The sequence below is a fragment of the Taudactylus pleione genome, unplaced genomic scaffold (assembly GCF_031769625.1).
Source record: "Taudactylus pleione unplaced genomic scaffold, aTauple2 ptg000207l, whole genome shotgun sequence".
In the NCBI taxonomy this organism is placed as follows: Eukaryota; Metazoa; Chordata; class Amphibia; order Anura; family Myobatrachidae; genus Taudactylus; species Taudactylus pleione.
In genome coordinates this window covers 3,244,565-3,272,500 of record NW_028284609.1, presented here as the reverse complement: position 1 = coordinate 3,272,500, position 27,936 = coordinate 3,244,565, and the positions used below count along the sequence as shown (strand labels likewise).

The following is a 27,936-nucleotide window of genomic DNA, read 5'->3' as shown; positions in this document are numbered from 1 at the left end:
GGACTTTGCACGGATTCCATGTGTTAATGCACTTTAAAACATTAATGTAACGGGCATTAAAAAAGGTCTTGAGTGAAAAAGGGACTCTAATTGAATAGCCCCAGGCTTTAAAGCACAAGGCTACCACCTTTTTTCACACCTGTTAAATTAACTGATATCATTGAATTCCCCCTTAGTATTGCTCTTCTACCTTACTCTACTCTCAGTGTAGGCCTTTGCAAATGCTGAGGTCTGTGCCATTTCTATTCAGGGGCTCCCCCTACCCTACTGGAGGAGGCATGGCTATTTTTGCTCTTATTGCCAAAAAACCCCTAGTTATTGTCACAGTTTAATCACAGAACCAATGCTACTGTCTTTTATCCACCATTTCAGTAACTGTGCGGACTGGAATAAATTAGTTAATTTGTCAATTCCTCATTCTGTGCTTTCCTTCTTATTCTATCTTGATCTTGGGTTCAGTATGATTTCATGGCACCTTTCATGCCAGTGGTGGAGTCTGCACATCCTACTTCATGGAGACAGGGCTTGCGCAAAACTGGCATAGTCCTTGTGCCAAGTAAAGGTGACAAGTCCATGGTGAGGAATTAGTGTGCACACTTCGCTGTGGTTCAAGGTTGCGGACTATATTTTAATCAGATTTACCTCAGTGTGCATGGTCTTGAATTTAACAATGTGTTAATCTTGAATATGTGATGTTTTCAATGACTTATCTAACATTCAAAGTAAATCTATTGTTTTAAAAATTGAGCATTTTTCATCATTTGTTTATTAACAAGTTTTCCTGTGTGCTAAATTGGTTTGTTTTCAGTGATATTTTAACTCCATTAAGATTCACATTTGGGTTATTTAATCAAGAGTATCCCTGTGTCTATATGACTTCAAAATCCTTCTGTCTATACCAGTGGTTCCCAAACTGTGCACCGTGGCACCCTGGGGTGCCTTGGGACACTTACAGGGGTGCCTCAGGTTGGTGGTCCAGCACCAAATTAAATTATTTATGGTCCATATAATGTAAATATGTGTACAAACAGAAGCGCAAAGCTGTCCACCACCACATAACTGAACCCAAGGATGACAGGTAAGCACAATTTACTACACTTTTCTATTTTACTAGAATTTTTTCGGAATATCTCCATAACAGAGTTAAACTTAGGGGTGCCATGAAAACAATGCTGATACTCTATTGCGCCATCTTTCAAAAAAGTTTGGGAACCACTGGTCTATACAGTTAAATTAAAGGTCTATCACAGAACCTGCAGCACTTAATCAAATACCTTTGCAAATCTGATATCCGATTGCTTTGGTGTTGGGTTGAATGAATATTGGGCTTTGTAGTAAAACTAAACCTTAGTTGTAATATTTTTTACTTACAGTTCCCCACTCCAGCAACCAAAATTTCTCCTAAAGAGGAAGAAAGGAAGGATGAATCCCCGGCTTCCTGGCGTCTAGGACTACGCAAGACAGGAAGTTATGGGGCACTGTCTGAGATTACTGCATCGAAAGAAGCTCAAAAGGAGAGAGACTTTACTGGAGTCATGCGCTCAGCGTCAAGCCCTAGACTTTCTTCAAGTCTAGATAATAAAGAAAAGGTACAGTACAACTTAAAAGTTGACTATTTTAAAATACAATACAGATAGTGTACCTTCTATATTAACCTTTTTGGTTTTCATGTATGACTTGTTTATTTGGTATGATTTGTTCAACTTTATGGTCAATAACGATTCAGTCCAACAATAGCATATATTAATCGTCATAGAGAAAAACTGTTTTTCGGCAATAAAGTCAATATCATGTATGGGCAGAACACAATGTTCCAGCAGTCTCTATTCTGAGGGTAGAAAACTGGGAAGTGAATTTTCTCAACAGAAATATTTTCATACTGCAGTCCCTTCATAAATGGCATATGTACATTATATTAATCAGTAATAAAACTTTGCTTGTAGAACAGGGAACAAACATTGCTATGCTTTTTTTTTTTTTTTTTGTCTTTGGAAACAACACTTATCGGCTTTCTTCTGCCCTATATAAAAATGGTTACTCTGAGGGGAGTGCAGGGTGTACAGTGTGTGATTAAAAAAAATAGGTGTATAGTTTTCCTCTAAATTGAAATGTCAGCAGCTGCAAAATAGCCTGGAACCACCTATGATTAAATGGGAAAGAACAAGACCATGGAGAGAGAAGTAGCACTCAAATACTTAATGTGTTAAGTAGTAAACATACAGCTGTGGATACTCTCAATTAGATATAATAAGAAAAATATCTTGCATAAAAGTATGGTCTTAGACCAGTAGTAAATTTTTCAATCCAATAAGAGCAAAATATAAAACACAAAACAATACTCATTTGTCATTGTGTACTATGTTCTATTTTATATTCTATTCCATCTTGATGCAATATGATGGGTACAGTACGTCCAGTTGTGATATCCAAATTAGGGAAATGAAAAACTTTCTACCTGTAAGTAATTTGAATTGAATTTTATAGTGGACTTGTTTGGAATTGAGGAAATCCCTAGTTCTAAGGGAAGAACACATTTAATTCCCCTACGCTAGTATTTCTATTCTCCCATTTCCACATTGGATGAGCGGACCATGGCTAAGGCTGGGTACACACCTAAAGATTTTCTGTCCAACCATCCAACTAGTTGATTGGTTGGAATGAAAATCTGGTAAGGTATGAGAGTAACTGATGATGAGCAATTTGCTACTAAATGCCAGAAAACAGATTAAAATTGTCGTTCAGACAAGTTTGTTAAATGTTTGATTTAAACAATTTGTTCAAACAACAGTTTTTGTCCATTTTCCGGCATTTGGGAGCAAATTGCTGATTGTCATTTGCTTTCATACCTTACCAGATTTTCATTCCAACCAATCAGCTAGTTGGATGATTGGACAGAAAATCTTTACGTGTGTACCCAGCTTTAGAGGTGCACTGTGAATTGCCCATCCTGAGTGTCATCTTATGGAACTCACAGAGTAACTCTTTTTCTTCTGCAGGGACCATTCCATGGGGATAATGTGGTTGGAGTGATCCAGGCACCAAACAGTTAAGCTTTCAGCTCCCAGAATGCCCCAGGTCCTCCTCCGCATATACCCTGCCCCTGGCCACAGGCATTCAGTTTGTTTGGTGCGGCAGGATTCAGGCACCTTTTTAACAGGGGAACTTCTAACGCAGTCTCAAGCTTTCATTTTGTTTTATTTCTATGTTATAGTTAGCAGTGCTGAGCGTAGTAAGACTCCTGCACTGAGACTCGTCTGCCTCCGCCGGTCTGCAACACCAGTAACATCTCTGGTGAGTTCGTTGGGTCACAGCGGAGCTTGCTAGTGGCGACGACGGGGCTCGGACTGCAACCAGACGCACAGAGATGTCGGGTAAGACGATTCCAGGCTTATGGGGAATTGCACACGGCAGTCCTTGTTTCCAGCGCTGGAGACACACCAGAAGTCTCTCCCTCACTAGACCACCAGGGCCTTATCGTCTGATGCCGGGGATCTGCAGAAGACTCTTCTGCTGCCATGAGGCCAGCGTAGCTCCTTCCTCCACCCAGACGCAGATCCTATCCTCCTCGTGCATATGAGACGCTCACAGCCCACTATCAGTGCTCTGCTGAAGCAGTTTGGTCTCGGGAGGTTTTGGGTCAGACCTCTCCCCTGGGTCAGGTATATAGTGCCCTATAGCCTACCAAGATTTGAGTAGTTGATTCAAGGTCCATTGCAACTGAATTACATATGCATTGCATGTGACTTTTTTTTTTTTTTTGCTAGCTGCTGTGTTGATACTGCCTTTTATTTCTTGTCTGTCAGTTATAACTCACTGTTTTTTTTTTCTCCCCATCCCTCGGTTACAGGTGAGTGGGGGTTTTCCTTTGTACTTCACATTTACTAGTTATTTGTGAAGGCTGTCACAGTACATTGCATTGTTACCTTTATAATTAATATGTCAAAAGGTAAGGGAAGCAGGAGGTGGAGGTCCCTGTGCTGATTTCATGTAATTCCTGTTTGGTGGGTTTGTACCCTCAGAACTTTATACAGGATGGTTTGTGGGCTGTCTGCTATAAAGAACCACCTCAAAGTCCAGTCTACCAGCCCCTGTACAGTAGCCATCTTGGGTGTCGTCCTTGTCTCAGGTGATGAAGCAGTTAGTGGATAGTTTGGCTACTCCCATGCAGCTTCCTTTAATGGGATACCCACAGCAGTTTCAGCATGCTATGTTTGCTCCCCCTATACATCCATCCTGGATGGATGTTTATGCCCACTCAACTGCAAACAGACTGGTAGTTACTAAGGCGCCTAAACGAGCGTTATCTTTTTATCAGGCTGCTCAGCATGTTGATTCAGACGCATCATCGGAGGAATCAGATGATGCACCGGATTCTTCTCCAGGGTCTATCTCGGGGAAGGAGGACAATCCTTCTACAGTGGATGTCCCTTCTTTGTTGAGGGGGCAGTCAAATCAATCCTAAATATACAGGTTGATGAACCAGCTCCAGTATTTAAACACCAGATGGTGGTGAAAGATGAGTTTCCTAAATTTGAACAGCTCACTGAACTTATGGAAGAGGTATGGAGAAACCTGGATCAACGATTCCATGTTACGAAAAGATAATCATCTTTGTATTCTTTCCCAGCTACTGAATGTACTGTGGGAAATCCCTCCTAGTGTAGATGCTCATGTGACACATTTAGTCAGGGGTGCTATGTTGTCTATTTCGTCAGCATCTTATGAAAGAAGTATTTTCATAATCAGGAACTGTTATTCGGCCGGCTATGGCTGGGGCTTGGGTATTCAAGGCTGTTGAAGAATGGACGGGGGCATTGGAAGATACCAAATGCTATCAGAGAACAGCTATCATAGATCGCCCACATAAACTGCGATAGATGCGGGGCTCCTAGCTTCTAAAGCATCGGCAGCCTCGGTTGTGGCTTATAGAGTCCTTTGGTTAAGGTCCTGGAAAGCGGATACTCTGTCAAAGAAGGCTCTGGAATGCTTTTACTTTTTTTTTGGAAATATACTTTTTGGAGCAGAGTTAGATAAGACAGGGGTTACTCTGGCAGCTTCTAAATCTGCAGATCTGGCATCAACAGCTGCATTAATGTCTAGGCAGTCGTCTTTTCGATCCTTTCATCCAGGGACCAGCAAAAGGACAGTCTTTCTCCATGCTGTCTAGTTCTCGCAGGATCATCAAGTAGTAAACGAAGAGGTCCGGGCCTGCAAGGCGTCCAGTTTCTAAGCCGGACGGCAAACCCTCTGCCTGATTGGGCGGGTTTCCTCCTGGGGGATGCCAGGGTGAGAGGCCGACTTCTTCAATTTGCGGACTACTGGCATCAAACAGATGCCTGGGTCCCAGAATTGGTATGCTCTCACTTTCTGGAGGCATCCTCCCCAGAAGTTTATCGGAGACTATCGTGGCTGTGAAAACACACAGGTCTGTGAACTTATCACGAACTCTGTTTTTGGCCGAATACAGGTTTTGGGTGTTTTTTTCGCACAATAAAAATGGGACATGATTGAATTGTGTGAAAAATCACCCGTTTTTCTTGTGTGAAAAATTAACAGGGCTAAATCAATTTTCCACTTAGACTTATGCTGGGCATACACTATACAATTATCTGTCCAATCTGGCTGGTTGGAATGAAAACCTGGCAATGTATAGGAGCAAATGACAGTCGATCATATGGTTTTAAACACTGGAAAGGACAAAAAAAACAATTGTTCAAATTGGTTAAATTTGTGTGTTGTAATCAATTTGTCTGAACAACCATTTTTGTCTGTTTTCCAGTGTTTGTGAGCAAATGGTCGATTGTCATTTGCTCCCATACATTACCAGATTTCGTTCCAACCAGCCAGATTGGACAGATATCTGACAGATTGTATAGTGTATGCCCAGCATTACTGCAGCATGGCCCCCTCTGTCGCGCCGTCACTCCTGGCATCGTCAAGGGTGTATGCACTTCAGTGTTCTCCCCAGAATTTTTTTCTAGCCGGGTGGTATCAAGAAGTAGCTCGGTGGGGCCTTCGCAATAATAAAATGTTTTAAACCCTGACCTTATAATGATTTAAACTTGAAATAATCTTTTATATATTAATTCTCCTCTTATTAGAGGCCCAGTCATCTGATTATGAAAAGCTGAAAAAGTCTGTTGGATCTGGTCCTTTTTATACAGTTCCCAAATACTGTCCCAACTTGCAGGCTCCCAAAGTGTCGGATTGTGCACCCGCAAAAAATAGCCTGGGGAGAACACTGCCCTCCCTTACCATTCCAGCCCGACAGGTCTCAGGCTCCTCCTCCACTGACGCTCAGTCAAAAGTGCCAATTATGCAGTGCCCCCTGTATTTGTGCCCTTTATACAGTGCCCCCTATAGTTTCCCCTTTATGCATTGCCCCCTGTAGTTTTCCTCTTTATGCATTGCCCCCTGTAGTTTTCCTCTTTATGCATTGCCCCCTGTAATTTTCCTCTTTATGCATTGCCCCCTGCAGTTTTCCCCTTTATGCATTGCCCCCTGTAGTTTTCCCCTTTATACAGTGCCCCCTGTAGTTTTCCCCTTTATACAGTGCCCCCTGTAGTTTTCCCCTTTATGCATTGCCCCCTGTAGTTTTCCCCTTTATGCATTGCCCCCTGTAGTTTTCCCCTTTATGCATTGCCCCCTGTAGTTTTGGTTTGCCTCTATGCAGTGGCCCCCAGACTGGCCCCTCATGCAGTGGCCCCCAGCCCAGAACTTACCTAAACATGCTCGGCGCTCCCACTCCCGCTGCCTCGCTCTGACTGGATCTAGCAGGCACGCAGGGTAGGCTCCTCACGTCGAGGGTGACGTCATGACGTCACCCACCCAGTGCATCACTGGGAACGCTTGCCTCTGAAGCGATTGGAGTCTTCTTTAGCTTCCGATCTCTTCAGAGGCCAGCGTTCCACACCAGGGGTTTGAGGCGGAGCGCGGGGGGAAGTGCCTGGCAATGGTCTGTTTCTGCCGGGCGATGTGCCCGCAGAAAACAGCCTGGGGAGAACACTGCACTTGCTGATGCCGGCACCCGCCTCACGATAGATCGGCTGGGGTATACATCGTTAAATGTGTACCCAGCATTAGACTATCCTTTTATTTAACATATTTTTCTTATTATAGTAAACCTTTAAATAACATCCACAGCTGTATGTTTATAATGTTTATAATTTATCATATTGTCTATTGGAGTGCTGCTTATCCCTCCTCAGGCTTGTTCTTTCTCCTCCTGCCATTTAGCATTTCTTTCTGCAAGATAATGATTACAGTCATGTTCAGAGATGCATGAGACTGATTTGAAGGTGTTGCTGAGAAATGGGGAATGATGAGCAGATGCAGATTGGACAGATATGTGTTACTGCGATCACTGATATTGATAAAGCTGGTATATTTCTTCTTCTAAAATGTTATGTTGATTCATACTTGCCAACTCTCCCTGATTGTTAGGGAGACTCCCTGAAGAGTCTAGCAACCTCCCTGATTGCACATTACCCCCATTATGAAGCTGTTATATCTATACATTCAAATGGGATCAGTGGTATCATTTCCCTGCATTGGCTATAAGGCACAATGATCCCTATGGCTACATGCATTTTCTGAAAAGTATCAGTGTGTTTTCATCAACAAATAGATCTTACTAACTGCTTTGTAGCTCGTTTACATTTGGATGCAAGTCAATTTTATGGCACGCCTCACAGATGTTGCAGTACACACACACTGTACTGCCGCGCTTGTAGATGTTTCTTTTACAATCTCCATGAAATGTTTTTTTCAAAAGTAGGTGTTGATTGTTTTAGTGTCCCCCAATGGACTACTAGAAAATTATTTAGTGACTACACAAATCCCATTATCCTTCACATGCTGTTTGATGAGTGAACTTTCTCTTCTAGAGGAAGACTCAGTAGTTGTACATATGTGACCATCTTTGTGCCTGCTGAATAATTGAGTTTGTTCATTTTAATGTACAGGAAAAGGATGGTAGAGGGGCAAGGCTTGCCTATGTTGCTCCAACAATACCTCGGCGACTTGCAAGTGCATCTGATATAGAAGAAAAAGAAAATAGGTAATCTATCCACAAGCTCAAAATTTACACGCTAGTACTTTTGGTAATTAATCAGTTTAGCTTTTTTAGGCATGCTTGGTTAAATCATTATACGTTGTATAGATATGTAAGCACACAAATTGTTTATGTAAATGTAGGTCATCAAACGTTTATAGTTTTATACCCTTTTGCAGGTTTGGGATTAGCTGGGGTTGCTGGTCTGAAGAGAATTAGGATGTGTATCGAATGTAAACCAAATTAAAACAATAGAAGTAAATTGAGATCTTCTAGTTCATATTTCTTCAAGTGTGTGTATGTATGTAAGTGTGTGTGTGTGTGTATATATATATATATATATATATATATATATATAATTTCTACTTCAGGGTCCATAGGGTATCCACAGGATACCTTGGGGTATAGGTGTGACGTCAGTCATCGGGCACCATAGAGTTAAGCTTTTCAGCCTCCCAGGATGCACTAGGGTCCCCCTCCTATACCCCGCCCCCGAGCCAAAGCACCCCAGTTTCGTTTGGTGCCCGGCCGGAGTCGGGTGCGCCTGTTGTACTGGGGGCTAGAAGAGCGCTTTTTCTTCATTCAGCTGTGGCTGCACATCTGGATGAACAGCAGGGACAGTCAGTCCTGACGTCCATGCTGTCTTCCCTACACCCCCGCCGGTACCAGAACGCCGGTACCGATCCGGGGATGCTGGTGAGCATCTGGGGTCACAGCTTGCGGTGACCCCAGATGTTCCGGACCATGGCCGGATTCAAGGGGCACAGCAGGTAAGCAGCGGGGTCCCGCGGTGGGTCCCCGCTGTTACATGGTCCAGAGTCCCCAGGCAGGGGGCTCCCTGGGGACTAGCTGCAGCGTGGAGCCAGGTATTGAACCTGCGCTTCCACTACCCCCTGGGACAGCGGACCGCAGCAGACCGGTAGCGCTGCGGCGTCCCGGGGGTTAAATGCATGCCAGGGGAGCACGCCTTCCCTGTCTCACAGCCGGCGCCTCCCCCGCTGCACACAGCCCTCTCTGCACACGCCGACTGGCCCTGTGGCAGCGCTCCTCCCCCAGGCCAGCCTCCTCTCTGCTCCTCGGTGGCCATCTTTCCAACGCATGGTGAACGCTGCTGGAAGCACTGGACGGAAGCATCGTGGTCTGGGTCCCCCCGCATACCTCTCCTCCGACTTGGGTCAGGTCTGTGTATTCTGCGCTGTGTCCTACCAGGCCCTGTGTCTGCGTAGTTGAGTGATCAGCGCTGTTAGTGCAGGAATTGATTTTTCTTTGCATTGTATGTGACTGTGCTAGCGCTGCTGCCTGTAACTTTTCTTCTGTCAGCTTTATTACTGTCCCTGTCCTTTCTGCTAAGCCCTTGCGGTGCGGTGCTGCAGGGTGGTCTCTCGCCTATTTAATATATAATTGGCGAGAGGGGTCACATACTTGGTGCCATCATGTCTGAAAGTGATTTTCCTCTCCGCCTACAGTGTACTGCGTGTAAAGTACCGTTAGCGGAGGGGGAGGGTAGCGCGGAGGGCCTCTGCCGGCAGTGTTTGTCTATGGCGCGGCCTATTACGGTTACAGCACCGGTACAGGAGCCGCCCTGGGCTTGTTTCGCTCAGGCGCTTACAACCTTAGTGGGCCAGTTAGCTCCGCGGCCCGCGTTTACGCCGATGGGTTTGTCCCAGCAGTCAGTGGTGTCGTCACCCATGCAGGGTTTCCCACGACAATTGGTGGTACCCCACAGTCTCCCTATTTCCCCGCTCCCGGTTTCTCAGGAGCCGGCGTGGATTAACTCCCTGACGAGTTCTGTACAGCACTTGTCGGATGTGTTGCAAGGGGAGTCTGTGATGCGGCCACATAAACGGCCGGTGGCGTCTGTCGGCTCCTTATGAGGATGACGAGGGGACGTCTGATGATGGGGAGATTCTGGATCCTTACGATCAGGAACCTCTCCATACTAAGGACGCTGACGCTAAGTCCAGGGTATATATTCCTGAACTTATTCGGGCAGTCCGCACAGCCTTGGTGATTGAGGACGAAGTTCCCCCAGCGGCTAAATCTAAGTATGCCTTTTTCAAAGATGTGAAGGGCGATGCCACAGTCTTTCCTCTTTCGGGTCAGTTAGTGGACCATTTAGAGGCGTGGAAACAGCCTGGCAAAAGATACCAGCCGCAGAGGCGCCTGGCAGTGGCTTATCCGTTCGCGGATAATTATTTTGCAAAGTGGGAATCCCCTCCACAGGTGGATTCTCACGTGATCCGTCTTGTCCATAGTGCCACATTGCCGATGCCATCCATGTTCTCCCTTAAGGATGCTACGGACCGCAAGGTGGAGATCTGCCTGAAGTCCGCTTATTCCCTTGCGGGGGGGGGGGGGGCAGCACGGCCGGCTATGGTTGGGTTGCCAGAGCGATGGAGCGCTGGGCGGATTCATTAGAGGCGTCTTTTGATTCCGACTGTCCGGCCGAACAGGCGGAGTTGATTGTAATCTCCGTGATTTGGCCACTTATATCAACGAGGCGGCCTTAGACATTAGTACTCTCGTGTCTAGAATTTCTTCAGCAGCGGTGGCTGCTCGTCGCACCTTGTGGCTGCGATCCTGGAAGGCGGACGCAGATTCCAAGAAGGGTTTGGAGGCGTTGCCATTTACCGGAGAAGTTCTCTTTGGTCCGGATCTGGACAAGATTGTGGCCACGCTGGTGGCAGCCAAATCGGCTTGTCTCCCGTCGGCCGCTGCTCCTTCTGGTTCTGGACCATCGTCCTTTCGGTCTTATAGGGCCCAGGGCAGGCCCAAACCACAGTCTTTTCCTCGACAGGCTGGCCCTAAGAAATCGGCCATGCCCCGGAAGCAGGCGTGGAGTACCAGACGTCCGGCCCCTAAGCCAGATGACAAGCCTGCGGCCTGACGGTCCGGGCCTCCCTTTGGGGGATCCCAAAGTGGGAGGCCGCCTGCTGCAGTTCGCCCAGTGTTGGTCGGTCACTACGAAAGACACTTGGGTTCTCGAGGTGGTCTCCCACGGGTACGCCCTCTTTCCGGCACAGACCCCCGGCTCGATTCTTCACCACGGGTCTACCATCAGACCGGAACAAGGCTACGGAGTTGCGGAAGGTATTGCACACTATGCTCCAGGCTGGAGTTATAGTGCCTGTTCCATTCTCCCAGAGGGGCCAGGGTTTCTATTCAAATCTATTTTTTGGTACAGAAACCCAATGGGTCGTATCGTCCGATTCTCAAGCTCAAAGCTCTCAACAAGTCTCTGCGGGTACCGAAGTTTCGGATGGAGACCCTACGGTCCATCATTCTGGCGCTGGAACCTGGGGACTACATGGTGTCATTGGACATACAGGACGCTTACCTGCATGTCCCTATTCTTTTGCGCCATCAACAGTTCCTCAGGTTTGCAATCCGCAGAGACCACTTCCAGTTTCGGGCGTTACCTTTTGGCTTGGCGACAGCACCACGTGTGTTCACCAAGGTGATGGCGGTCATGGCGGCTTCTCTGTGGCTGCAGGGAGTCCGCATGTTGCCGTACTTGGACGACCTTTTTTTGGTGGCGGGATCTCCAGAGCTCCTTCTACGCCACTTGGACCTGACCATTGCGCTACTGCAACGGCACGGCTGGCTAATCAACTGGCAGAAGTCCACTCTAATCCCGTCTCGGCGGATTCTGCACCTCGGAGCCTTATTGGACTCGGAACAGCAAAGGATCTTCGTGACTGGGTAAAAGATCTCTGCTTTACAGTCGAGGGTGCGCAGTTGTCTGCGCAGTCGCCAGGTGTCTCTACACTCGACGATGAGGTTACTGGGCTCCATAGTATCGGTGTTCGACATGGTGGAATATGCCCAGTTTCACTCCAGAACTCTGCAGCACCTGATCCTGTCCAAGTGGAACAGGCTGCCTCAGTTTCTGAAGTCCCAGACGATTGTGCTCACCCTGGAGGTTCGCCTGTCCCTTGCCTGGTGGTTACAGACGACCCATCTCAGCAAGGGACGTCCGTTCTGGGTTCCAAATTGGGTCCTGTTGACAACGGACGCCAGTCTTCGGGGCTGGGGAGCAGTTTCGGGTCCACACTTGTTCCAGGGCAGGTGGACTCCGACAGAAGTGGAGCTTCCAATCAATATCTTGGAACTCTGTGCGGCCTTCAATGCTCTCCAGCAGGCACATCGGGTTCTCCAGGGTCGTCCGGTACAGGTCCAGTCGGACAACGCTACCACCGTGGCCTACATAAACAGGCAAGGAGGAACCCGAAGTCGGGTGGCTCTCGTGGAGGTCTCTCGGATCCTGGTATGGGCGGAGCGCAATCTTCCGGCCATATCAGCGGTCTTCATTCCGGGAGTGCTAAATTGGGAGGCAGACTTTCTAAGTCGCCAGGACGTTCATCCGGGGGAATGGTCCCTGCACCCGGACGTTTTTCAACTGCTGGTGGACAGATGGGGTCTTCCAGAGATCGACCTCATGGCGTCCCGGCACAACAACAAGTTGCCGGTGTACGGGTCTCGCACAAGAGCCGAAGGGGCGTCTCTGGTGGATGCTCTGTCCATCCGGTGGACGTTCCGGATCGCATACCTGTTCCCTCCGGTCTCCCTTCTTCCACGGGTAATCCGGATTTTCAAACAGGAAGGAGGGACGCTCCTGTTGATAGCTCCCGCGTGGCTCAGACGGCACTGGTTCTCAGACCTTCAGGGTCTGTCCGTGGACAGTCCTCTGCGGTTGCCAGTACGACCGGACCTTCTGTCACAGGGTCCTTGTCTTCACCTGGACCTGACTTGGCTGTCTTTGACGACATGGCTGTTGAGACAGCCATGCTGAGGTCCAGGGGGTTTTCCAGTTCTGTAGTGCGTACCATGTTACGAGCTCGGAAACAGTCTTCCGCGAGGATATACCATCGCGTGTGACATACGTTCTTCCAGTGGTGTCGCCCGAGGGGTTATGCACCGCGGGAGTTTCGTCTGTCTCGGATACTAGCCTTCCTACAAGCGGGACTAGATCATGGGCTTCGCCTTGCTTCTTTGAAGGTACAGGTTTCGGCCCTGTCTGTCTGGTTTCACCGTAGGATTGCTACAATCCCGGAGGTGCGTACCTTTATGCAATGTGTTCTCCGCATTCAGCCGCCCTTTGTTCCACCTGTGGCGCCTTGGGATTTGGCTGTGGTCCTGAGGGCTCTCCAGGGACCGCCGTTTGAACCACTGGGCTCAGTGGATCTTAAATGGCTAACAGCTAAGACTGTTTTCCTTCTGGCTATTGCTTCGGCCAGACATGTTTCTGATTTAGGGGCTCTTTCTTGTAGACCCCCTTTCTTGGTTTTTCATGGGAACAGGGCAGTGCTCCGCACTCGGCCCGAGTTTCTTCCCAAAGTTGTTTCCCAGTTTCATGTTAACAAGGAAATCGTTGTTCCGGCCTTTAACTCACCTGGTATTTCCGTGGGTGAGGCCTCTTTGGATGTTGTGCGGGCCTTAAGGACTTATGTTGACCGCACTTCTTCGTTTAGGAAGTCGGACGCCTTGTTTGTCCTCTATGGCTTCCGTAAAAAGGGTTGGCCTGCTTCAAAGCAAACTTTAGCAGCCTGGATCCGTATGGCTATTTCTGAAGCTTATCTTCATGAAGGCCTGCCGGTTCCTCCTTCTGTGAAGGCTCATTCCACTAGGTCTGTGGGTCCTTCGTGGGCAGCTCGATGTGGTGCCTCTGCAGTCCAGATCTGCAAGGCTGCTACGTGGTCCTCTGTCCATACCTTCGTGAGGTATTACAGGTTTGACACCTTCGCCTCTCAGGATGCTTCCTTCGGGCGGCGGATTCTCCTTTCTGCACAGGAGCGTCCCCACCCTTAAAGGATACTGCTTTGGGACATCCCCAAGGTATCCTGTGGATACCCTATGGACCCTGAAGTAGAAAATATGAGATATGGTAAGAACTTACCCTTGTTATCTCTTTCTACGAAGTCCATAGGGTTCCACAGGACTCCCGCCCTGTCGCACCTGTGCTGCAGATGGGCTTTGCGCTGGTCACCGGTTTTTCCGTCTACCTCTGGTGAGAATGTGATTCTTGTGTGTGTCCAGATCTTTTTTCTCTCTCTTCCTTCTCCTCCTCCGGCCTATGGCTTGGTTACTAACTGAGGTGCCTTGGCTCGGGGGCGGGGTATAGGAGGGGGACCCTAGTGCATCCTGGGAGGCTGAAAAGCTTAACTCTATGGTGCCCGATGACTGACGTCACACCTATACCCCAAGGTATCCTGTGGAACCCTATGGACTTTGTAGAAATAGAGATAACAAGGGTAAGTTCTTACAATATCTCATATTATATATATATATATATATATATATATATATATAAATATAATTTTACCAGTCAAAAGTTTGGACACACCTTCTCATTAAAATGCATGAAGCTGAAGACAAGGCCGCAAGGGCCTTGAAATGTTGGTAATACAGAACTTTCTTGTTAATGAAGCCTGTAGAGTGCCGCCTGTTCCGTTTATATATATATATATATATATATATATATATATATATATATATATAGCTTCAAATGTAAATAATGACATATATGTTGTAGCTCTAGCAATAAATAATTGCTTATAGCTCTCGTTTCATTTCAATTTCAACATTTTGATTGTGTACATTGAATGCAACGGTGATGTTAGGTCGCAACAATGATGTTAGGTCGCAGTAATTAATTGTGGGGTTTGGTCGGTCTACCCACATATGTATAGTAAAAAGACAAATTTGGTGATATCACCAGGAATATTATTTGTGATAGTCTGTGTGGAGTTGCGTGTTCTCCCAGTGTTTGCATGGGTTTCCTGCACATGCTCCGGTTTTCTCTGAGTCCAAATACTGGTAGGTTAATTAACTGTTGTCAAAAATCAACCCCATTGAGTGTGTCTGTAGAATAGGTAATAAAGAATTTCTCAAAATATATTTTGATGCACTTGGACCGGTCTTTAGCTAGAGTGCCCCCCATTCTATTATGACCTTGAGTAACAATAGTAATTACTATTTTCCTACTTTTTGTGTCATTTGACATAAAAAGTATTTGGAAATGTATGTGGTTATAAATGTATCTGGCTTCGGCAACATGCGGTCAATGATTACTTGAAAATGTCATGGTGCGCTATTTTGTTCTTTTTGCTATAGGAGTCATTTATTTGTGCTAGATGAATGCTATGTTTAGCACTAATCTGTTCTTTTTTTTATTGCAATTAGGTTTTTACTCTGGTTTTAATAGTAGTTCTAATCTTGTCTAAATTATGTGATGGGTACAATCTGTTAAACGTGATATATTTTCTGTTCTATAGAGATAACACTCATTAGAAGTTTTTCTCTTATGTATTGTAAAGCAAGGACTTGTGTAAATGAATTGTAAGTTCCCTAGGTAAAAGAATGCTCTGCAGATTGGTGAACTAATAGAGAGGAGGAGTAACTGTTTGCACAGCAAGCATAACTGACATGCTGTGACCTAATGTTTGAGTTTTTCTTTTTATCCTTGTATATTAAAATTTGTGTGGGTGGATGTACTGGTTTGTGGTGGAGCATTGAGAAACAAAAATACTTTGGCAAACTTGCATTGAAAAGCTTGGTGAATACTAAGATGCAGGAGGGGGTAACTAGGTATTTGAAGGCCCCATAGCAAAAGTTTGTAAGGGCTACTATGTAGCACCCGAGGGTGAAAAATGTATAGAACACATGTAATTTTGACAAGGAACATGGGCCCCCCTAAGATCTGGGCCCCATAGCAGCTGCACCCCTTGCATTTGTGGTAGTTATGCCCATGCTGATATGTTTTACCTCTATGTATAAAATGTACATTTAGGATTAAGGTTTTCTTATAGTGATTTGATGGTTTCAATCTTCCTTTCCTTCCTTTGTTTTATGTTCCATGTCTTAATTTGTTACCACTCTACGAGGGTGGTTCAATGGGTAAGGAAACAAGACCTCTTGTGTATGTAATATTCTCCATTCATTTAATTCTGACTTCCCACCAGGCCAGAGCAGGTAGACCACTGCTTCCCCTCACGGCCACTAGACTGCGCCTCTTATTAGTAGCGTTCCCGCTAGGCTATTTTAGCGGGGCGCGGCGCCCTGCCCTCCTTCTGGAGGGCAAAAAGCACCCTGCCCTCACAGCCTGCCGGTGTCGTCTTCAGCAGCGGGTCGCAGTGTCCCGGGAGTGGGGTAATCTGTGGTGACCCGGTCACCACCGGAGAATAGACGCTGGGCGCATGCGCCCGGCGTCTATTCTCCCTGTCGGCAGAGCTTGGGGGCTGCCCGGCGTGTCCATAAGTACCGGGCACGCCCCCAAGAGTGACGAAAAGGGGATGCGTCTTATAGACTCCCCTTTTTCAAGGTCCACGCCCCATTTTCGGGGGCGCGCACGGATATGTCCTCTCTAGCTCCGGCACCCTGCCTGCCGCCGGAGCTAGAGAGAACACTATATTAGTAATCCTGTCTCAACATCAGTTGTAAGATAGCGGGACTGGCGGAAACATGCTCAAACATTGAGGTGCGTAGTGTGCGGAAGATTTCTGTGTCTAAAGGGCACATCAGCTGAAATTCATCACCAACTTGTCATGGTGTACGGTGATAACGTAATGTCACGGAAGCAGGTTTGGTGCACTGCCTTTGATAACGGCAGGATAGATGTTCAATCTGAGCAGCAATCTGGCCGGGCCAAGCACGTCCACCACAGATCACAATTTGTGCCGCATTGAAGGTCTGATTCAGGAGGACAGACGCATTAGAGTTAGCAATGTTGCTGATGAACTGAACCTCTCAGTGGGTACTGTGCACAACAACGTTCATGAGCAACTGGGGTACAGGAAAGTGTTCACACTGGGTACTGAAGCCACTCACAGAAGTTCACACCACCAATAGGATGGGATTGTCTCTTGTGCACTTGACACTGTACCATGAGGATGGAGTGCAGTTCCTGCAGCGCATTGTTACAGGCGATGAAACATGGGTGCATCATGTGACACTGGAGACGAAGCAAGCATCCATGACATGCTTCATCCCCACCCTCAAAGAAATTCAAAACAACTCCATCACAAGGTCATGCTACTTGGTAATTTCCACACAAAGCGAGATATTCTGAATGCTGTCCACTATTGTGACCTATTGAGCCGGTTGCAGAAGGCCAATTCGACGAAAACTTCCTGGGTTGCTGTGAACAGGCGTCATATTGCTGCACGATAATGTCAGCCCACACTCATCCGTCCACATGCGTGTGTTGTTGCAACACTACCATTGGGAGGTACTGGACCATCCTGCATACAGCCCTTACCTGGCACAGAGTGATTTCCATCTCTTTGGACCATTGAAGAAGCACCTGTCTGGAAGACGGTTTGCAACCGATGGTGAAGTTCAGCAAGCCGTCATTTCCTGGCTTCAGGTGCTTGACACTGATTTCTTCTATGTTGGGATAGATGCATGGTGTACCACTGGAACAAATGCTTAGACAAGTATGGGGACTATATAGAAATATAATCAGTACCAAAGCCATATTATTGATTTATACATATATGTATGAGTTGAATAAATTTACACAATGAGAAGTCTTGTTACCTTAATTATTGAACAACCCTCGTATATAGTGCTTACAAGAATTGTTACGCAACACCTTTTTTGTAGTTTGTAGTTAAGTTTATAGACATGTAGCTCTTCTACATGTTGTTTTTTTTGCTTGAGCCTGTTGTGTTCAAGACACTTTTGCTGCTAAGACCATGTGCATTTAACACATGCTTAACAGCAAATGGACATCGACTAAAAAGATGTTTTGTAAGCAAATGCATAAATTGCAATATTTTGCACTAAATGCAGAATTTTCTTTTACAGAGAATCATCTTTTGGTTTATCACGTATTGGAGGATCCTATACAAGAAGAAAATGGGATGATGACCTGAAGAAAAATAGTTCTGTTAATGAAATTTTAAATACAACTTATCAAAGAAGGTGAAAATTTATAGCTTTGGTATAACAAAATACATATATAAAAAAGTAAAAACTAAAATCAGATAAACATATCTGGTGTATGAAGAACACATGTCATGGTTTATTAAATATAGGATTTTATTTGTGTGTAGACAAATTGCCACAGAGGTAAGTGCTGTTTGCACAATTCTTTAATCTTGCTGCAATTTTTGTGTAAATAGATGTAAATGACAGGTACCAAATATCTTTAATTTGGAGCCCGTAATCTTGACAACATATCAGATTTCCTTCTTTCTGGTGTGACTTCCCATTTGTAAGCCCACCAAAACAAACACAGGTCATTTTCTGGGAGCAGTGAGCAGCGGTGACTCCTTAATTTTATTGTGGGCTTTTCTTCTGTTTGTAGAGTCTTTTGCAGCTCCACATTTTCTTGGATTGTGCAACTGCTGTCCCCTTCCCCCTTTTTACCTATATCTGGGAAGGTTCGTACATCCAGAGGTTAGTATGGAAGTGGGACAGTGACACTTTTTTTTTCTCTGCTTTAGAGGCCATTCCAAATTGTTTTGTGACTCAGTGAGGGTGGATGCCCAGTGCATGAAAAATTAGGTGGCTGCAATTGCCTGTTAGTGCACCCTAAATTAGCAGAGCCAGATATTGAGGTGCTCATACATCTCGCAAATGCTCTTAACAGCTGAACAGAGATTCCTTTTCTTGTTCCCTCCATGGGAATTAATGGGCCTACGGAAAACAACTTTGCTACCCCCAGCAACTACGACCATCCCCATTGACCTCCATCTCCATGGCAACTGCTGGACCTGCCTTGGTCTCAGGGTCTTGGACGATCAGTCCTGGGCCACCTTTAGCAGTCTTCTTCCTTTAAAGAAGGTCATGGCTGCTGTCACATTTTCTCATCCCCCTCTGGTGGCTCCCAAACTTTTCATTCAATGTCGAATTCACCTTTTAAATGGAAAGAAGAAATACTATTTTTTCATATTCTGCTTAGTTGGAGGACATGCTTGCAGAAGCGTGGACTAATCCAGATTGGAGATTTCTTGTATCCCGCTGATTTCATTAACTCAGTCCTCTTAAAGTGAGTGCTCACATAATTTGCCTCCCTAAGATCATCAACATTTCTATTTCAAGAACTGTTAGTTTGCCATTGCAATTATAGGAAAATGAAGGCCTCCCATAAAACAGATGACACCAACAGTGGACCATCCTTAGACCCAGGTTAGCTTTGACTCTGGTCAATTGGCACATCAGCATTGTTATAATTCTTGGTGATAGAATATCCAAAAATAGTCTGTAGTCCCTCCCATACTCTGGAAAATTCTTGTTCAGTGCCAACCTGATTCTAATTATTTTCCTAGGACAGTGGAGGGAAAAATTGCTTTCTCCCTGTCACCTTCCCTAACCCTTTTCTCCTTTTGTCCCTACAGATTAGTGAAAATTTGGACCTTCAGGGGTCAGTACTATGCTAAATTGAGTAAAATTCATTAAGGTAGATAGGCATGGGCAGTTGGTCAAATTTCCAAAGACCTCTGATACATTTTTAGAATGACAGTCAAGAGGCTTAATTGTTTCCACAGATGGCTGGATGAGAGGCATAAACAATTGGCAATACTTTATAAATCTCTTTAATAACCTACCCAGATGCATTTTCAGTATAGGTCTACCCATTGACAAAACATTTCTCCTGCAATAGCATAACTTTTTGGGTTATTACTAATCCAGAAACAGGGTGATTCCTTTACACTCATTTTAAACCTGAAATCGGTAATTGTCTTTTGAAAGTGGACAAGCTCACAATTTCATGGGACAAGTTTTTGATATCCATGGACATAATTGACACATACTCGCCTATTCTAATTTGGGACAGACCCAAGGATCCTCTGTTTTTTTTTTTTTTGTGCAATTCCTTAATTTTCAGGTTTGAGTCCTCTATTTCGACCTTCAACCTGGTCACAGAGCTAACATTGAAGTAGTACAACCATATCCTTTGTTGTAGACTTGCCCTATTAGAGAGGACCATTTTACTGGCTGTAAAGGACACACTCCTCACAAGCACCTTAACAGAGGTATTGGCTATATCCAAATTAGGCCAGATAATATCAAGGCCTACATCAATCTCCTTTCTACAAGTGGAAGGCATGACCAGTCTCTCGATACCAGATTAGGCTACATTAATGCCAATACTCTGCTATAGTGAATCTAAACCATAAAAATACAGTGACCGTGAGACTATCAGCGGCAAAATGCACATAAAATCAAGAGCCTTAGTTAATGCATTAGTGAAAACATGTATAAAATAGATCAATAAAAATACAATTGAGAAAGATTCATGGAATAACCTTACAGAAACACTATTCCAAGAGAAACCCATAATACATTGTAGAGCACAAAGATCATAACAGTTATAGATGCATTTTTCAGATTCTGAGGATTGACTTTCCTCCCTTACCTTGACGACCTGCTTGTCCAGGTTTATTTTACGACCTCGCTTCAGACTCAATTTCAGGATACTGCCAGGACTTAAGGCTCACAGTTGGATCCTCAATTTCAAGAACTCCAAACAGATTTCGTCCAAGCAGAGGACAAGATCATCAGTTTCCAAGGACTCATGAAGTCCATATCTTGTCGCAGACAGCTGTCCGAACACCCTTTTATGAAGATCCTGTGGAAGATAGTGTCCACCACCCAGTGTGATTTTCAGGTTCATTTATAGACATTAAAGAAGGAACTGAAGTCTATCCTGCATTAGACCAGTTAACTGTTCAGACTTTTTTCCATGGGTTCATCTGTTGCTCTGCTGGTGACTGAGAGGCAACATACTTAACCAGGGTTGCCCGTTCTTCATCTGAGACTTAGACGATGGTGTCAATAGATGTCAGCCGTTGATTCTAGGTCCCACCTCTTTAAAGTTCCAGTTACAGGGTCTTGGACATGCCAGGAGTCGGTGCTTTTAATTGTATTGTAGCTCAGTTATTTTTCACACATTGGCCCATTCCTTCAAGGAAAAGCTAACAAGATACAGTTCGATAAGGCTGCTGCTGTGGATTCCATAGATCAGAGTGGCTTAGTCATGAGAGACCCGCAGAATCATGTGTTGGGCAGAGCATAAGCTTCCAGTCCTCATTATGGTGGTTCACATGCCCAGAGTAGAAAACTGGGAAGCAGACTTCATCAGACAAACCTTTCTTACTGGGGAAATGGTTCCTCCATCAGAAGATTTTCAACACCTCGTGGATCGATAGTCGTTCAGCTGTTGACCTGATACTGATGAACGAAGGATTGGTAGCCTCCTTATTGATTCTTTTTGATCTAACTGTTTCTTCCTGTAGTGATTACTCCATGGGTCTGCAATAAGGTACAGCTGTGTGAAAAAGTTTTTCCCCCTTCATGATTTCTTCTATTTTTTCAATATTTTCCACACTTAATTGTTTCAGATCTTAAAACAATATATACAAGACACAGACAACATTAGTAAACCCAAAAGTTTTTAACGGATTTAATTTATTGAAAGAGACGTTATCCAACACCTATATCACCCATGTGAAAAATTAATTGCCCACCTAAATGTTATTAATTGGTTGTGCCAACTTTAGCAGCTGCAACTGCAATCAAACTCTTATGATAACTGGAGGTCAGTCTTTGATATGGCTGTGGAGGAATTTTGACCCACTCTTTGCAGAATTGCTTTAATTCAGCCATATTGGAGAGTTTTCGTGCATGACCTGCCCTTTTAAAGCCTGCCACAGCATGTCAATTGGATTCAAGTCAGGACTTTGTCTAGGCTACTCCAAAATATATATATTTTTTTAATGAGCCATTCAAAGGTAGTCTTGCTCTTGTGCTTCGAAACGTCTTTCTGCGTAACCCAATTGCACTTGAACTTCAGATCCGACTGATGACCAGGTATTCTCTGAATTTTCTGGTAGAGGGCAGAATTCATGATTCCATCAATTATGGCAAGTCACCCAGGTCCTGAAGCAGCAAACCATCCCCACACCAACACACCATGTTTCACTGTTGGTATGATGATCTTATTGTAGAATGCGGTGTTAGCTTTACACCAGATATAACTGGACCAATGTCTTTTAAAAGTGTTCCAGTTTTGACTTCAGTCCAAAAAACATTAGCCAAAAAGGCTTGGGGGCTGTCAATGTGTTGTTTTTGGCAAATGTGAGACAAGCCATTGTGTTCCTCTTTATTAGCAGTGGTTTTCGCCTCAACTCTCACATGGACCATCTTTGCCCAGTCTCTTATGTTGGAATCATGAATGCTGACATTAACTGAGGCAAGCGAGGCATGCGATTTCTTTGATGTTCATCTGGTTTCTTTTGTAACTTCCTGGATGAGTCATCGATGCACTCTTGGAGCAGGTTTGGTCGGCCACTCCTGGGAAGATCACCACTGTTCCAAGTTTTCTCCATTTGGAGATATTTCTCACTGGTTTGCTGGTGTCCTAGAGCCTTAGAAATTTAGTTGTATCGATTTCCATACGGATATATTTCAATACCGTTTTCTCATCTCTTCTGTAATTTCAAGCATGGCATACTGTGCTTCACATTGCTGCAAAAGTTGTAATGTAACAATTAAGGGCCGAATTCAATTAGAGTCGAAAAGCCACGATTGGCGAAAAGCGTTCGCTGATGCAATGTGTTCGCCACATTCCTGCGTATCACTCTATTCAATTCCAGGACGTTTTTGCATGTACAAAAACAGGCGTAACATTTTCTCCACCCATATGCAGGTGAAAAGTTGTGCAACATCCCTATTTTGAGCTAAAAATGTGGGGACTAATTAAAAAAATCTTAATTCCCCCTAAAAAAACAAACAAAAAACAACCTTTTTTTGTTGAAAATGTAAAAAGTGTTTGAAAATGGGTATAAAGTACTGGGTCTGGTATTTTGGGGTGCTGTATGGATGGGACAGGTGTTTTTACTGCAGGAGGCTGCAGCAGGTGTTTTTTATTAGCTTTTTTGAAAAGGCACTTTTAGAGACCCAAAACTATTCTAGTTCCCATTTTAATGTACCCCCAATTTAACTACAGCAATTATTAAAAAAAAAAAAAAAAAAAATGCTTTAGCTCATTTTCCCGCACTTAAGCAAATATGCATATAACAGCCCTATGACTCCATTTAAGAACCCTAAATACTTTTATTAGGGCTATTAATACACTTCTATATTGATTTCCAGGGTCAGTTAGGCTGATTTCCCCCAAATAAGCCTTCCTTTTCGCTAGTTCCGCCAATCGCACATATACCTTTTTGCCAGTTATGGAATTGAATATGGCGAAAAGCGCATTGTGAAAGTACGCGAAAACTTTGCGTCCAAACAGACGTATGAGGCGAAAAGATTGCAGCGGCGAATCCATTTTGCTTGCCGCGACTTTTCACCTCTAATTGAATTTGGCCCCAAATGTGAGAAATATGGATATATTGAGGAAATCAGGAAGGGGGCAAAAACATTTTCACTGTATAAAGAGTTGTCATTCTGGTAACTAAACTGACCATGCATGGCAGACAAATACCTCTTGGACCCAATCTCTTACATCATGGCACCCTTCATCATCCAAGCCTATCTCATTTGACTTTAAAGGCATGGCTATTGAGGCCATGATGCTTAGAAAACCTGTTTTGGCCAATGATTACCCAGGGCCTCGAAGATCTACAACACCTATGGTGAATCAAAGGGGTGTGCTCTTTCCTCTTTTCACTTAAGCTGTTTTTTGCAGGATGGTGTATTAAAACCCAGATCTGAAGGCTCAGATATCAGCCCTTTCGTTTATTTCAAGTACAAAGCTGCTCATGCTTGAAGTGTAGACTTCCTACCCCCAATATCCCCTTTGATCTTACGCTGAAGACCTTAAAGCACCCTTCTTTATTAAACCTGATAGATAGATGGCATGGACATAATTTGGAGTATAATCCATTTGAATGTTGCAGCAAAAATTAAAAATTGTCAGACTAGAGGCGATATTCAATTAGTTTCGCAACCGCAGAAAAATTTTGTCTGCCGTATTTTTCGCCTATATAATGTCTTTTGGACGCGGAAACTTATCATGCGCGTCCCCGCTATTCGCCGTATTCAAGTCTAAAAGACCCGAACACGGCAAGCGGCGAATTCATAACAGGCGGAAAGTACTGTCAGAATTAGAAGCCCTAATAAAACTGTTCGGGGTACTTAAGTTGTTTTAATAGCATCTTATTAGCATCTTTGCACAAGTGGTGAAGAATGGCATTAAGCAGTATTTTTTGGCGAAAATAAGTAGTCATGTCAAATTTGGGGTACTTGAAAATGGGTGCTAGCATATTTTAAAGTCTCTAAAGTGAAGTATAAAAAAAACGTGAAAAACGCACCTCTTGCAAGCACCTGCAATCATAAAAACACCTGACACATCCTTGCACACCCTCAAGAAGTCTATTTCGACAGTTTTTGTATTTGTCCCCCCGCTTTGTGCTTTTTCGCTTCCATAATTAAAGTACTTTTTGGGGGTGTTCAGTTTTTTCTTTTTTTTTTTTTTTGACACAGTTGTCCTTTTGGGGGGCTGTCCCAAGGGTTCTGAGAGGTTTCCCCACCTTTGCACCCCAAAATAAAATTTTGCACTTTTCTCCTGCTATGCAGATGCGAATCTTATTCGCCTATTACATTGTATTGACTTTCCGCGTACGCGAAAACAGTCTGGAATTGAATATGGAGATAAGTACCCACCTGGCAAAAAGACGCAATCGGCGATCCTTTTTCACGGAATACGGCCCTAGGTGGCATTTTCCTTCAGCTATCCAATTTTGGTGAACCAGTGACCCACTGTAACATTAGTTCTCTGTTTTTTTTTTTGTTTGTTTTTTTACCAGTGGGGTAAGTTTTCTGCTGCTGTAGCCCTTCCACTTCAAGTTGCAATGAGTGCGAAAACAGCTTTTCGTTTCAAATTGAATACGGCCCTTAGTGGGAGGTACTATGGAGAAAAGTTTTCTCCCAAAAAGGAAAATTGGAGAAAAATGTTCTAGTTTTCATGAAAATCATGTAATAGAATAGGGAGAAAAGTTCTCATGAAAATTGTACCACATGACCGCGGGTTAATGGGGGAAAATGGGTTATCACATCTAAATGAACAGTGTCCACATCTGCATTAAACAGCCCTTCTAGTCGCGCCATGCTGTGGCGTGACTCTGTAGAGCAGAGCGTCTTTTTGTGCAACTTTTTGCCTTAAAATGCGTCGTATTCGCAAAGATATGCGAATAGGACACACAAGCCGCTTCTGCTGGTTTAAATATGCTGCATGCCTATATTCTGCGTGCAACTATCTGCTTGTGAAATGCTAAGTTAGTGTCACAGCTGCTTTGCTAATAAAACTCCTTTTAAGGGAAACAGTCAATTGAAAAGGCACCCACACATTGTGTAACTCAACTTGTAGCACATGGAGGATAGATGTATGTGGACACATCTGTACATACCACTGTTGCAACAGATTTGAACCAGTCTGGCAATTCTCCTCTGACTTCTCTCATTGACAGTATTTTCACCAACAAAGCTGTAGATACCTGGATGTTTTTTTGTTTTGCGGTTTGAGATAATCAAACAACTCCAATATTTCCACGGTCAAGGTCACTGGAAAAACAGGGATTTTGTACTTAAGATAAATCCATATCAAAGTCCATTTCTGGACTCTTGTTGCCATTCGCTATTTGTTTTCGATCTGGTCTTTTTCATGGTTTTACTGTTAACCTCTTTTGGGTGATTGTTATGAAATAATTTTTCTCCTTTCGCTTTACCATTATGTACTCCTTCATTGGGGGTTAACCATTTAGATGCGATAACCCGTTTTCCCCCGTTAACCCGCGGTCATGTGGTACAATTTTCATGAGAAATTTTCTCCCTATCCTATTACATGATTTTCATGAAAACTACAACATTTTTCTCCCAATTTTCCTTTTTGGGAGAAAACTTTTCTCCATAGTACCTCCCACTAAGGCTCCCACTAAGGGCCGTATTCAATTAGAAACGAAAAGCTGTTTTCGCCCGTTTTTTGCTGAAAATTTCGCCTGAAAATGTATGTCCGTATTCAATTCCAGTTAGTTTTCGCCTATGCGAAAAGTCAGTGCACTGAAATAGGCTAAACTTTTCCTCCACAGAATAGCAGGAGAAAAGAAGTGCAAAATCTATATTTTGGGGTGCAGATGTTGGGTAACCACTCAGAACCCTTGGTACACCCCACCCACCCCCAAAGGACAATCAATCCAAACAAAGAACAATTCATCCAAACAAAGAAATACAAAATTCCAGGAATACCCCAAAAAACGTATTTGAAATTTGGGGCGAAAATGGGGACAACTTCAAAAACTAGTGAAATAAGCTTCTGGGGGTGCTCTAAGAAGGGGCCAATTGTTTTGGAGATTAGAGGTGCTTGTATGATGGAGGAATTTCATTTTTTCTAAAACTTCACTTTAGAGACATTAAAATATGGTAGTACCCATTTTCAAGCACCCCAAATTTGATTGAACTACTTATTTACTCCAAAAACACTGCTTTATGCCATTCTTCACCACTTTTACCAAGACGCTAATAGCAAGAACTTACCACCACTTAAGTACCCTAGCAAGTTCAATTAGGGCTAATACTAAACTACCATAAGGATTTCCAAAGTCAGCCCATCTTTTTCAGGGGTACAGAGTGATTCCCCCAATTCATCCTGCTATTTTCGTCACATTTGCCGGGTCCCGTTTTTGCCTGTTTGGCAATTGGATACAGAGTAAATCGGGAGTGCACACACAAAGTTTTTGCGTCCAAGTCACGCGAAGGTGACAAAGTCAGGTAGGCAGAACTTTCTCGCCGATGCAAAACTAATTCAATACGTTCCTAACGCTTAAATAGTATGAGCTAACGGCAGGAAAGTGTTAAGTTCCCACCCCCCATTTGTACGATTAGTCTGTATTCAGAAGATTTTTCCAGAAACTCGATTGCAATTGGATACCGCAAAAACATCTTCCAGTGTCCCCCAATTGACTACAAGATAAGCATATAAAACAATTACAAAAGTAAAATAAAATCTTACCATATAGTAGTATGTGAGAAAAGTATACTGATTGAAAGAAACGTTATGAAAGTAATATTTTTGGAGTTTTAATCAACTTTATTTTTATAATGGGAATAAGTGTCGGTGTTGGCACACTGTCACAATTAGCAGTTTAACTCAAACATAGGATAAGCATTGACATGTTAAGAATGGCTTTAATTCCCTTATTCTGGATTTTGTGGTCAGATTATTTGGCGTTCTTGTTTGCTTAATATTAGATGTATAACAAACACATTCTCCCAAGCTCTGGATTGTGGTGGTCTCTTTTTATTTTATTTTATTTTTATTTTTTTTAATCATTGTGTATTTAAAAAAAAAAAACGTTTACATTTTAATTTCCTTCCATTTTTATAGTGGCTCCTTTGGCAGAAGGCAAGATGAGCTACTTAGTTCTAGTGTTCCAAGTACAACTTCTGGATCTACACCAACAGTTACCTCTTCTGGACTTACAAGAAGTCTTTCCAGCACTATTAGTACTGCTAAGAGTACAGTGGGTTCTTCAGGCTTACCTAGCAGGTATAACAATGGTCAATGTTTAGTTTATGTTGCAGCTTTATATCTAACTTATAAATACTGCCTGTATGATAATTAGCCAAGAAAACACACACTTAAGGTGGGCACACACTAGACGATATGTTCGATTCTTTGGATCGGAGCGTCCTATCGTGTCCATCGTCTAATGTGTACCCATGATATGCGTCTATGATCCTCCCATATGCAGTAATTGCAGGGTCCATGCATAAAATATCCTATCTTGTCTGTCTTAACCTGCTGTGTCCTTTCTTAGCAGCTTGTTTCTTTGTCTGAAGATGGTAATAAACATGGATTTCTTAAATGTATAATTGGTCCACCAAACTGCTTTAATTTTCAGAATTTCCAAAGAGAGAGAAATTTAATTGTTCTA

At 43.9% G+C, this 27,936-nt stretch overlaps 1 protein-coding gene across 4 annotated transcripts in view; it reads left to right on the top strand.

Moving 5' to 3' along the window:
• PPP1R12A (protein phosphatase 1 regulatory subunit 12A) overlaps positions 1-27,936 on the top strand; it is a 185,593-nt gene that overhangs the window by 129,824 nt on the left and 27,833 nt on the right. For 2 of the 4 annotated variants that reach the window (XM_088478108.1, XM_088478107.1), the window contains exons 10-14: positions 460-576; positions 1,374-1,589; positions 7,965-8,059; positions 17,861-17,977; positions 27,387-27,548. In XM_088478108.1, coding sequence (XP_088334234.1) covers positions 460-576; positions 1,374-1,589; positions 7,965-8,059; positions 17,861-17,977; positions 27,387-27,548 — 707 coding nt within the window. The remainder of the gene's footprint in view (positions 1-459; positions 577-1,373; positions 1,590-7,964; positions 8,060-17,860; positions 17,978-27,386; positions 27,549-27,936) is intronic. The other 2 variants (XM_088478110.1, XM_088478109.1) reach the window with 1 other exon arrangement.